General features: G+C 41.0%; 1 protein-coding gene across 1 annotated transcript in view; it reads right to left on the bottom strand.

Annotated features, from left to right (window-relative positions):
• LOC104532364 (LIM domain and actin-binding protein 1-like) overlaps window positions 1-9,740 on the bottom strand; it is a gene marked incomplete at its 3' end in the record, with an annotated part of 14,812 nt that extends 5,072 nt beyond the window's left edge. Inside the window, exons 1-3 of the mRNA XM_010177556.1 lie at window positions 9,622-9,740; window positions 6,961-7,006; window positions 4,483-4,941 (exon numbers count right to left, since the gene is read on the bottom strand). Coding sequence (XP_010175858.1) covers window positions 4,483-4,941; window positions 6,961-7,006; window positions 9,622-9,740 — 624 coding nt within the window. The remainder of the gene's footprint in view (window positions 1-4,482; window positions 4,942-6,960; window positions 7,007-9,621) is intronic.
• Window positions 9,741-13,053: the final 3,313 nt, after the last annotated feature.

The raw sequence follows: 13,053 nt of genomic DNA, 5'->3' as shown, positions 1-13,053 counted from the left end.
AGGGAAAAAGGCAGGTTTGGCAAGATGCTCCAACCACACATTCTCCCCCACCCACCCCCCGACTTCCAACAAGTTTCTTATTTGCTGGTCACCAAACTGAAGGAAATTCCAAAGTTTTCTTTTAACAGAACTGCACTGTAAGATAATCACTGTGAAAAATCAGGCTACTTTGGCATACCAAACAGCAACTTGACCAGGAAAGGAAAATGCAGCTGGAAAACCTCTTTTTTTCCATTAGCATGGGAAATATTTTCTGTTTCTGTGGTTTAAGACTTTGGTAACTTTTCTTACTGGAAAAGAGCTTAGCTATGACAAGTCTTTTCCTTCCATTGAGTGTGTTGATAGGTTCAGCTTGGGAGTGTCTGCACACTTGTAAGGACTTGCAGATTCCTCATTCTGTACAAACTATCCTTAGATTATTCTTATTCAGCCTATGTCTGCTTTAATGTCACCTTGAGCCCACAAGTCTGAAGTTCTTACAACTCAGAAATTTGTCATTCAAAGGGTCCAGCTTTTGACTACTTTGCAAAGATCATTATAGGCAGAATACACTTGAAGGCAAGATCCTTTGAGTGAGGATGCAGAAGAGAAAACACATTTATCAGGCCACTTGAAACCACTATTTTATCACTGCCCTGGTTTTGTTTGAGGTTTTGTTGTTGTTGTTGTCTTGTTGGGTTTTGTTTGGTTGTTTTTTTAATAAAATGGCACGACACACGTTTTCTGGCCCACAGCAGGAGTGACAAAACTAGAAATTAGAAAACAAGTTTGCAATATAGACACATGGGGAAGTTTAACAGGCAGCAGAGTGCATAAGGAAGTTTTCACTACTAGGGAACAAAGGTCTTAATTCTAAGTAATTTAGAGTAATTCCAACCTCACTGAAAGAAACCATCAGCACTTTTCAGGAGAAAATAAGACAGAAATCAAGACTGGACACTTATGCAGGTTGCCTCTTCTCATTCTCCTTTGTTTCAGAAACTCACTTCCATTTCTTTTCACTGTAGTCTTTCTCCAGCAATTATCATGCTGAACTGCCCTCATGTTGAAAGGACAAAGAATTCTCAATTATTGCTGAAATTAATTATTAAACAAATTAAACCTCTAAATAAGAGTTCACAAGGGAACAGCATCTTGTCAAACAGTTATGACAAGTGTGCAGGCAGCTACCACCAACAGGAATTCTGGATCAGGGTCTGGGACCTCATCTAGATGCATGAAATCAGGGTTTTCTTCCAAGCATACAAAACCTTCCATATTTTTACCAGCAACAAAGGATTCAATATTCATCAGAAACAGACTCTTCTGCTTGACCCTGTAAAGCCTTCATGCAGGCTGGTGAGTTCTGACTTCAGAGCAAAGAGCTTTTCCCCCCATTGTACCACCTTGCTGTGGCATCCACTGCAGCAGGAAAAGTTCAGTTATCAGAATCAGCCATCTCATAACCAGGTAAAACAGACTGAGTTAATGAGTACTCTAACTGTCAACTGAATCACCTCCCCAGTCCTGCCAGCTCCTCTCCTCCTGTCCTCTTTGCCACCTCAGACATCTACAGGTATTACAATTTCACCTGAAGAACTTGTGTATAACACAATTAGCCAAGGTCTGGAGAGTAAAAATCCAAAAACATCAAAATACAAAAGCTTTGGTTAGAGTTCAGAGGTATTTCTGTACACATCCTAGCACTAAAAAAACCTACACATATAAAGTCAACATTGTGTAGAATTTATATCAACAGTTTTATATTGTTGGGAAAAAAGTAGAGTAATAGGAAAAAAAAAGTTTAACAAAAGGAAGATGAGGTACTTTCTCCACTACAATTAACAGACTGACCAACCACAAGTAATTAGGGTGATTATGGCTCAAGGAAGGTAACACCTTTTGCAGGAAGGAATTCCTGACTCCCAGCTTTAAGCCTGTGCTGCTCAGTTACAGCCCTGCCTGGGCTGCAATTCCCATGCCACAGCTTCTGCTACTTGCAAAAATGAGATAAAATATTCCTCATGTCTGGAAAGCCTCGAGGTTCTAAAACAAAAGAGGTGAGTGCAGAGGTACCACAAACAGAGTTAACAACCTTTCCCCTGGGGCACAAAGAGTTGTTGGGCAAAAGACCAAATAAAAGTTACACCTATTTCATGATATCCTCACTGTGTCAAATGTGACCCGCACATGAGGTTAGCTACACAAGAGAGTCAGTTTTTACCTTAAAGGAAAAACACCAACCAACTTGGAGACAACTTTTTAGGCAGTATTGCAGATCTATTTGCTCTTTCTTCTGATCTTCCTTGTGTATGCTTTCGCTATCACTTACAGGCAGAATTCTTTGAAATTGATAAAAGACCTGATGTTCACTCTTTGCTCAGTGCTGAAGCAATGTAGACTGACATGTCTGCCTCTAAGATGGTTAGATCATTTTTTTTCCATGAAGGTGCAATAAAAAGAGATTTGCTTTGTATCTAAATTGCAGAAGAAAGAGCAATATCTGAATGAATAAATTAATAAACTAGGAAGTTTTGCTTATAACTGTGAAAATAAGAATAGGTTTGTTTCGAGCGGGTGATTGAGTCAGGAAATCCAGGCTCTAATCTGGATTCTTGCCAGACTTGCCCAGCAACCAGGCAAGTAGTTTTATCTTTACTGCCATGAAGTTACAGCCATGTTGCTACTCAGCTTATACAGATGTTTTGTCAGCAAAGCTCAGTCAGCACTTACACCTTAAGACTGGAGTAAATACCAAGGAAAACTGCCATCAGCTGAAGCCTTGCTTGCACTTAAACCAGGGGTTTATCAACGGATGGAGTTCAGGAAAAGCATAAACAGAAAAGGTAATTGCAGAGCTCCCAGTTAGCCAAACTTAAACCATTACTGTAGTTGCTTTCTACCTTAGTTAAAAAGATCTGTGTTCCCATAGCCCCTAACTGTCTTCATTGTACGTGACTGCATGACATCATCCCCCAGTCCTCAGATAAATTCCCAGACCAAAAACCTTACAATAGTGCTTTCTAATTACACGGACACTCCCTCTCCCCATACACTTCTGAGCACTCTGTGTCTTTGCCCTTCTAAAATTAAAAAGTAACCAGATGAACTGGGAACAGGAACATATTTGAACCTAACCTGAATAGTTTCATACCTACAGTATGGTATTTACTGTGTTCAGTTAGTTTTCAACAATATTTGAATTACTAAGCTTGACAGAAATATCAGTTCCAGATTCAGTCAACTCCGAAACAATTTATCCCCCAGGCTAAGATAAAGTTACTTGAAGCCCATCTGCAAAACGGGACTTTCCTGTGGAATCCTGACTGGTTAATCCTACAGCAGAGAGTTCAGAGCAGCGCTATCGGGAGATCACCCTCCACACAGCCCGTCCTTTCAGAGGATGTGATAATGTGGGCAGCTCTTACATAATGACAAAGGCTACAAAAATCTCAGTTGTAAAATTACCCAAAACTCACTTTAACACAGAGGTGCTCCTCTGAAGCCCTTAATTGTTACATATATAAACAACTCTTGTACAAAATTTGTTTGTTTTAATCAATACTGCTAGAAAACCACCCACAGTAAAACAAAGCCAGAAGTATAGGAAACTATGAGAAAACTGGAAAATCCACCAGCATCAAGGCCTCAGGACTATGTTGCAAGTCACTCGCATATGCAACTCATTTTCTAGTTAAGCAATTCTCCCCGGGGACACGCAGTCTGCAGTCCACATGCAGGATCAGATTTCATGAGCAGTTGTAGGAAAATGCAAGCCCCGTGCATTTGCAAGTCAAAACTAGTGAAGGCAAGAGCTTGTCTGGATATCTCTGCTTATTTTTTGCCGTGAGGATTTTTTTTTCCCCCCCTCCTTCCCCGATAAGAAACATATTGTTAAGATACAAAGATGAGAGAACAGCAAGGAAAGAGATGGGAATATTCCGCAGGACTTTATCTCTCTCTATATGTGCATATGTGTGACTCACATACTGATACATACATTAAAAAACCTCTTAACTCTGGCAGTACTTCCATCTCAACTGCAACCACCCGAGACTGTCGAGCTCACTTCAAACAGTTACTTTTTTTTTTATATATAAAAAAATACATACATTTATATATTTTTTTTACGCAATTCATGTTTACATAACTCATCTTAATCTTCAGATGAGATATAAACAATCCAAATTTGCTTTTAAAAAAAAAAATCTTAATAAATTCCATACTTATTTTCCTCTCTTAAATTGTGCTCCTTTCACAGGAAAATTCATTTTCCATCTCCAACGAGCAATCACAAGTAGCCACAACTGCAAGCATTCTGCACATATTTGTATAGCTCAAATAAGTTATTAACACCAGCTACGTTATGTTTCAACTAAAACAATGAATACAATTATTTGCAGAGTCAATAGTTCGGAGCCACTCCCTCCAGGGACTTTTCCTGATGCCCAAGAGGCAGCAGAGTTTTAGTTTCTCTTAAGATTTGAAGGGACAGATCCTTACCTTGGTCTGAGTCGCTTCACCCTTTTCAAACATCATCTTGAGTTTGTTCAGAGGAACGTTGTATTTCTCAATCTTCCCCAAAGAGTCTGCGTTTTCGCTGGCTTCGGGCTTTTCCACTTCTCTGGATTCTCTCAGACAGTTTTCCATTTTACCACTCTCTGCTGAGTGGCTTTTAAACTTGCTGCTGTCACCACCAGGACACTGCAGCTGGCCAGGGGTGCTGGAAGGGGTCTGGGTGTCAGACGTAGCACCAGCCCCCAGGGTTTGTTCCAAGTCTGGGGAAGAAGCAGGACTGTTCCCGGCTTCTATCCCGGGGCTGGAGACCTTATGCCTGACCTCAGCACAGCTGCTTCGTCCCGTTTCCTTCCGAAACTCTGTTCCCGGCACTGGATTCTCCCACTTCTTCTTTAGTACGCTCAGATTCCCCCTTTTAAAATGAGGGGGAAGATTTTCTGTGTTCTACAAAGAACAAGAAGTTAACTCCAGTTATATGCCTGATGAAGCATTAAAGCACTTCCTTTCTATGAGAAAGGAAGCTGAAGGCTCAGTACTGAGCTCAGCTCTCTGCTTTTTCAGACAGCTGTGAATAGTTACAACTGTGCCGCATGGAGAAAGCATCCAGGATAGGAAAGGAAGGAGGGGGGAGAAGAGAAAAGTCAGGAGCTAAAGCAGGAAGTGAGCAAACAGGATGGCCTTATAAGGAAAAAGGGAGTCAAGCTCTAATGAGTTAAATGACACACAAAAGGCTTGAATCCACACATGAAGGGTAGGGGACCAAAATCCACATAACAAGGGTCTCTAGTCCTAGAACAAGCAAACAATAGCAAAAGCAGCCCTAGGAGAGGTGGGTGGTGTGCCAAATGTCTTCCAGCTGGTTCAGAAGACAACAATCAGTAGGCCTTCCAAAAAGCTACAGATTAGCTTTCAGAAACCACTACTTTTTTTGGAGTTAAACATTTCTACTATCAGTTAACAGTAGCAATTAAGTTACAAGACATCTGTCTTAAGGATTTTATACCACGCAGTTTAAGGCTTAAGCTAAGACTGACAACAAATGTCTTTTTGCTCCCATTTATACATACCAGATCAATTGCTGGAATTTTTCTTCTATTTCACTCAACACACTGAAAGCTTTCAGTAGGATGCACACACACAGGTCACAAGCACTGCCTTACTACCACGAGTTAGAGCAGTAGTACTCCTCCTATTCAAGTGCTTTTTAAGGCTCATTTTGCTTACAAGTAGTTACCTCTCCCCAGAGTAACAGACCAGCCCATGTTTGATTCATTCAAATCGAATACCTGCCACCATTCCATTTTTGTATGGAGACCACTATGTATCAAACTCATTGCAAGTGGAACAGGTCTGCAAGGCTTACAGGAATTAAACAGGATTAGCAGCTATATTCGGATTTAAGTCTCTCACCCTATTACTCTTCTGGTCACATTTTGAACACTGCTCTGCAAATTAACTTGAATCTACCTAGACTTCAAAAAAGATCAGCTTGCTTGCTGACTGTATTTAAAAAAAAAGTAATAAAGTCATAAGGCAAATGTTGTAATGTAACAGAAATACTGAAAATTCAGCAGCAGGTTTCCACAGAACACCTCTGGACCAGATGCCTGTGGAGTCCTGGCATAGTTCATAACACAAGACATTCTTGCTTGGGACTTGCCTGTTCCCTGATCATGAAGCAATGAAGAAAATTTAAAACTGGAGAGTAATTTTTAGAATTTTATCACACCTATATCCCAAACAGAAAAAGAATGACTCCCCAACCATTAAAGACATGGAGGCAGCATGGTCTAACAAAGACTTACCTATATATCCTGAAAACATCATCAATCTTTTTAAATAAGAATGAAACTGAGGATCTGCTTATACAAAGACCTGCAAACCTTAGCGCCTGGTATTTCAGCCAGGGTCCCCTGACCCCAGAACATTAAATGCAATGTAGTTTACAGGAGGGAATGTGAGGCTGTAACAAAAAGGATGGCTCTGCCTCAGCCAGGGGCATTTTGAACCCTATAAAGCCACTTCAGAGAAGATCCCCCTTAATGGATTCTCCAGCTATCAAAGACATACACGTTAGATTTCAGAGAGGCTGGCAGCTTCTTTTAAGCAGGCTCTTAAAATGAGTTAAGAAAGGAAGAGGCACCACACAAGTGCCTACAGCTAAGAACAAAGCAGTGGATATTCATGTGTTGTGGTTAACTCGTTTTGCCTTTTGCTTAGGAGCGAATTGGTGATTCAATATACAGCTTTGGGCAAGGAACTTGATTTTCTTTCCTTTCATTCACACTGGGAAAGGGTAGGGGGAATGAGGCAAAAGCAAGCACTATCTCTAAGCCAAGTTTTCTGTAGGACACATGGCAGCAATTTTGATATTCCAAAAATGAACTGTCACAGAAACATTGCATGGAGGTGACCCGTTCTGATTGCAAGCTGTTGCTTATTGCCTAGGAAACCAATACTTACACTTCTTTTTTTCTCAGCTGTGGCTTCTTCAGCCGCTTTCTGATACCTTTGATAGAAGAGAGAGGAGAGAGGAGAGAAAAAAGACAAACAGTTTTTAACCAGAATACTGAATGGTCTTGAAGACACCTCAGATTTTTTTTCCCCACCAAGGATTCTGTGTACTTCCCAGACCTATCAAATAAAGTAACAAATAGTACCAGAACAATGCAAAGCAGTAGACACATTTTAAGTCATTCAGTTTACTGTAATAACAGACATTAGTATTTTTCATTACCTAAGCACGCTGATCCTCAAATATAGACAGTTTACCTTGGAATAGCTGTATTGTTTCCGCCACCCAGCTGTCTGCTGTGCCCCCTTGCAGGAATAACTCAGCTATTTATACAGCATTTTTCTGAACCGTAACAAATTACAGCTTGGCATACGCAGAAAATCTACATAAGTGCCAGTTTATTTTACTATGCTGGGTTGTAAACTGCACCAATTCAGCAGTTGCTTCATGAGCAGCTGAACCATCCCGGCAGTGGAAACAGTAATCACAACCCTCTGAAGATAAGCCACCCTGGATCATGAATCAAAGTCCTTTAAGAAGCTATAGAAAACTCCCAGCAATCTGCACACCACTCCACTGGGCATAAGTACATCCACAGCGAGGAGCACACAGAGCGTGCTGATTAGTATACTCTGCACTTTGCTTTTGAAATGCTCAGATTAGTCAGATGGGACAAATTTTGCCATTTGTAAGTAGAGCTCTGCTTTTCATAAGAGAAGAAATGTCACCCAGCATCTGCTTGGGCAAATGATGTTTCTTATACGTGGAATTCTACTTTTGATACAACTGTGAATATGTTCCAGACAGTAAATGAGACACTAATACTATAACAGTCATCAGATTCAGACTTTAAATAATTGTTGGTATCAAACCAATAACTAATGTGTATCATGGGCTCAGTTCTTTCTAAGAAAAAAATTCTTACATGCAGATACCTGCTCTATTACTTATTTTTTCTTTTTAACAATTGATTTTTTTATCCTGCTGTGAACAGTGTGCTCCTATGTAGATTTCTCCTCTTCTTACACTAGAGAGTAGACAAATTGCACTCTCGCTTATTTCTGTCCTACAAACTGCATTTATTGTACAGGCTGAAAGCTGCTGAAGGAGTGTAGCTGGCTCTCTAATCAATGCAAGCCTATTAACCTATGTCTCTGTACTACACAGGTTCCAAAATTTGAACAAGTCATGCTGAGAAAGTAAGTTTATGGAGGAAGAGAGATCAATACTGGAAGAAGCAACAAAGAGAGACACGGGGATGAAAGTCAAGCACCACACTGAAAAGCAAGCCAGGACTGAAGAGTCCCAGACAGTCCTCACTCTGTAAGTTAGCTAAATTTAAGTCTCTGTTGCAATTTGCATGTCTCTCACTTGACAAAACTGATAAATCTAAACACTACACTGAATGAAAAAAAATGCTTTCAAATACAAATATTTAGGTAACAGCAATTTAGAAAATTTACACTGCTCACTGTGAGTGTTGGTGTTGGCAAAGCCAGTAAGTAGGACTGTGTTTTTCCAAGGAACTGACACTGCTTATGTAAAGGGACCCTACTTGATTAAGGAATAGCAGTTTGGATTACTTCCAGTAAGCCCTTTTCAAAGGATTATCAACATATAGCAAGATGACCAGGTTCTGTAATCAAGCTTCAATGAGTGAATAAATTACCTTAACAAGAGTGGTCAAAGCAAGCAGCTTCTCCCTCAGACAGAGTAACTTAGACCTAGGTTTGTGTAAAGTCCAGATTGCAGTTATCCTTCCACTATAGACTCCAGAAAGTTTCTTCCACACTCAAGATTTAAATACTCCAAACCCCAGCTATGCTATTAATGCAATAACCTAGGAGTCTCGATTGCCCAAATCCCATTGAAAATCCAAGCTGCAGTCTATATAATTCCTTAAGGAAACAAAAGCTTTTCCAGAGAACATGTACAGGCTACCACCACTCAGCTTCCTCAGGGTACAAAATATTACTTTATGGTTTGACTGTAACCCATCATCCATCTCTCAGAGAAAAGGGAAGGGTCATATTCCTTTTCTACACAAGTTTTGTGAGACATCTGGAAGGGGACATCTGTGAAGAACACAGCTACGGTGAAATTCTCTGATGGAACTCTGACTAGAGGGTTACATCTACCACCCACAGTTGACAGAATGACTGTTTCTAATTGGTTTCCAATTAACTGATAACACATTACTGCTACTTTTTACAGTACCAGGCAGGAAATGCCATGTTAACAGAGAAACCTATGTAGTTGGTGCTTAAGCAGTTAAAGACCATTTCAGCTGAAGTAAAACCCTAACAGCAATAGCCACCTACATTCCAATAACTGTCCTCAAAAACAAATTACAATTTGTAGTTTGACAGAAAATGTTCTACTTTATTTTCTGACAGCAGAAAGAAAATATTAATTCTGACTGCTGAAAAAAATATGTCAGCAACTAGAAAAACTTTAGCCCAGCACATGTTAAACCAGAAACTGAAATGCCTAGAGAGCTATATTATTTTTAAGAAGCAAAGCAACTGGCAGTGAAGCAGTCATTGTGCAAGGTACCAGCTGTCAACCTACACAACCCAGCTTGTGTTCAGCAGCCTCACAGCACTTACTTGGAGAACCTCTCCACAAGAGCCGAGGACTTATTCTTGTTGACAAGAGAAAGCTCTTTTGCGGTGATTTTCAAAGACTGCGAAGTCCATTGTCTTCTATTAAACGGGGAAGGCTCCATCTTATCACCACAAAAACCTGCTCAGGAAGAAAGGACAGTGTCAGCAATCTGAATTATGTGAGCAGAGAAGTAGTTTCACAAAGTGCTTCGATATTAAGTCACCGTTCAGGTGCTCTGGGCATGCTAGTGCCACTAAATCCTGATCATTCAGGATCTTGTTCATCAACTGTCATCAGATTAAAATTATAATTTCCTCTGCAGATGCCATTGAGATGGTGTCCTTGATAAAAACACTAACCACAATGAAAGGGGTGAGAGATAAGCTGTAAGCCAGAACAGGAGTGAGAAGCAAGCTGTGATTGAAGAGGATGCTCATGTGAAGCTCTGTATTTCCTATACCCAGGCGGGCTCCAGGAAGCCCTAATACGCCCTTCTCTTGTACTTGTTTCTAAACCAAATGTGCTGGCATTTATGTAAGAAGGCTCGAGTTATGAAACCTAAGAGGATGTAATTCCTATGCAGACATTTTTCATTCACTCTTGTGGTGTTCATTCTTAATGCAGCAGCAGTTCCCTCTGCGAGCTGAAACAGTCTTGTGTTCAGGGAGGCAGCTGTAAACCTCAGTTGCAACAGCTATCAGTTACCTAAAGGAATAGTTTTAACTACCCTGTCCTGCTGCAAACGGGGAGAGATTTTGTTCAGCTTTTCACCACAGAAGCCAACAAGGCTGCATCAGAATTTATTTATTTTTTTAACATACTTAGTTTTCTTTTGTGGAGGAGGAAAGGAGGGGATATTAACGTAAAGAGTTCTGATAAGACAAAAATAAAGCTTGTACGGCAACGCCTTTCCTATTTTCCTCTTTTCTTTTATCCCTGGTCATACAATGCCCGCAGCAAGTGCACTGACTGATCCTACAATGCTCACATCAGGCAGGCTGAGCTCTGTCTCATATTTTCCATCAATTCTTTTAACTGATTTGCACCATAGAATCATAGAATGGTTAGGACTGGAAGGGACCTTAAAGCTCATCCAGTTCCAACCCCCCTGCCATCAGCAGGGACACCTTCCACTAGACCAGGTTGCTCAAAGCCTCATCCAACCTGGCCTTGAACACTTCCAGGGAGGGGGCATCTACAACTTCCTTGGGCAACCTGTTCCAGTGTCTGACCACCCTCACAGTGAAGAACTTCTTCCTAATATCTCATCTAAACCTCCCCTCTTTCAGCTTAAACCCATTTCCCCTTGTTTTGTCATTAACTGCCCTTATGAAAAGTCCCTCCCCAGCTTTCTTGTAGCCCCTTCAGGTACTGGGAGGCCACTGGAAGGTCTCCCCGGAGCCTTCTCTTCTCCAGGCTGAACAGCCCCAACTCTCTCAGCCTGTCCTCACAGCAGAACTGCTCCAGCCCTCGCATCATCCTCGTGGCCTCCTCTGGTCTTGTTCTCACCATTAGGTTACAGAACTCTGGAAGCCTGAGTACAGGTCTTCTTGACCACTAGTCACACCGTAAATGGAAGCACCTTAAGACAGCTTGATATAAAATGTCAGAAAGACCAGTTTTCAGATATCTTCACAGGCATCAACTGCTCAAAACCAACAAAACCTTGGGATTCTGTAACACCTCAGTCCCGAAGAATTCATCTGCAGCAAGCCGAGTCTCACTGATTTTGAGAGTTGTGAGTCTCAGCAATTTCCAGCGCTGAAAGGGGAGCTCTGGGGATGTGAAGTGTCCACCTGGTGCTGGAACCAGAGGAACCTCTTGAGTGCTGCACCCTGCTGCTGCGCAGAGAGAAGACAAGCAGCAGATGAACACGTTGATGTCTTGGTGGATGTGTCAGGAAGAATGGGACTTTCTCTAACATTCCTTAATTCACCTGATGTAATGGAGAGAATGACACACCATGCCAGTACATGTTTTGTCAAGATAGTGATTTAGATGGTGCTTTTAGATGTACAGGTTGAACAATCGTGGCAAACCAGAAAAGTTACACTATTTTTGTCGCGATGTTGAAACACCCTGAAACTACTTATCAACGGTACATTCCCAGATGCAGCTTCAGACTTGCACCTCCCACTTTTAGGCAGTTTCTGAAACGCATCCATCGCCCCTTCCAACTGGTAAGAGAACCTTCAGACTGAAGAGTTAATTTCTGAAATTCATGTTTTCTTGGAAACAATTTGCATCACCAAGTTATCCTCTTCTGTTAACCTGCACACTTTTGTCCAGACTGGACTAAGAGAAGGATGTTCTCCATTTGGCTGGCTTAAAAGAGTTACCATCCTTTGTCACCTGCACAAATAATCATCCACGAATCAAAAAGATCTAGTTAGAATATCAGATGAGTGCTCAATTTTCTCCCTTTTTAAAAACCATATTGCACAAGCAAATAAATGTGCATTGCTGTGATGACAAGATGTAGTCCCTTGTGTCAATGCCCAGTAGCAAACACCATATAGATTTTAAAAAGCCACAGAAAACATATGCAGAGATTACAGAAAGCATTTACTTCTGAAAAATATATATGTCCACATTAAAAAACCCACATCTGAATCAGCCACGTAATGCTACAGTTTAAACTCTGTTTTATGATTAATCTGGAGCCAAAAGGAGATCACCTGAAGCCCCACTTTGCAGTTTAAATTGCCTTTCACAAAACAAGAGGCAGTTTTGCCCAGGAAACAGTAGCGGGGCATTCATCAGGCGCCTCCCTTGGCAGAGATAACAGGTTGCTCATTGACACACACCTTACACGGAAGGACAGTTTCAGTAAAATACTGAGAAAACAACATCTAGTTTAATTGTGCAGAAAATAAGCTGGTGTTGATGCCCAAGCATTCCACTGCAGCTCGGAGCAATCACTGTTTGTGGATCTACTTTCTCCCCTCTTGTGTTTTTGTTCTGTTTCCTCCATTAAAGCCACAGGTACATTAAGACCATCAGGCCTGTTTGGGTAAAAAATCTCTTTAAAAGGCAGTAGCTGCTGCTGGGATGTTCAAATGGAAAACTAAGCAGAGTTATTTGGAATCTGAATTGCTAGAAAAGACATAAACCAGAACACTAAGATGCCCTGAAATTTGTGCTCCCACATTTTTAACACCATTCCATGTTCTTAGCACTTTCCCATACGTTTATAGTTTCCTCGTGTTCAAGCATCTCTCTACTTCTTTTGCTGCTACTTCTGAATAATTTATTCCAAGCCATGTCAGGAAACAGTCCTTTGTCTTACGTGTTAAAATTTAAACGAGATCATGAGCATTCTGCATATTGCAATAGAGACAGGTTGTGTTGAAGGCAGCATGGAGTCCAGAGGAGACAGAGGAGGGGATGGGAGTTGTGCAAGATACTAAGGAAGGGAAAAGACTGTGATTTAT

Source organism: Antrostomus carolinensis, unplaced genomic scaffold (genome assembly GCF_000700745.2).
Source record: "Antrostomus carolinensis isolate BGI_N321 unplaced genomic scaffold, ASM70074v2 scaffold35741, whole genome shotgun sequence".
Classification (NCBI taxonomy): Eukaryota; Metazoa; Chordata; class Aves; order Caprimulgiformes; family Caprimulgidae; genus Antrostomus; species Antrostomus carolinensis.
Note: the sequence above shows the minus strand (reverse complement) of the source record. Positions and strands in the feature narration are given on the sequence as shown.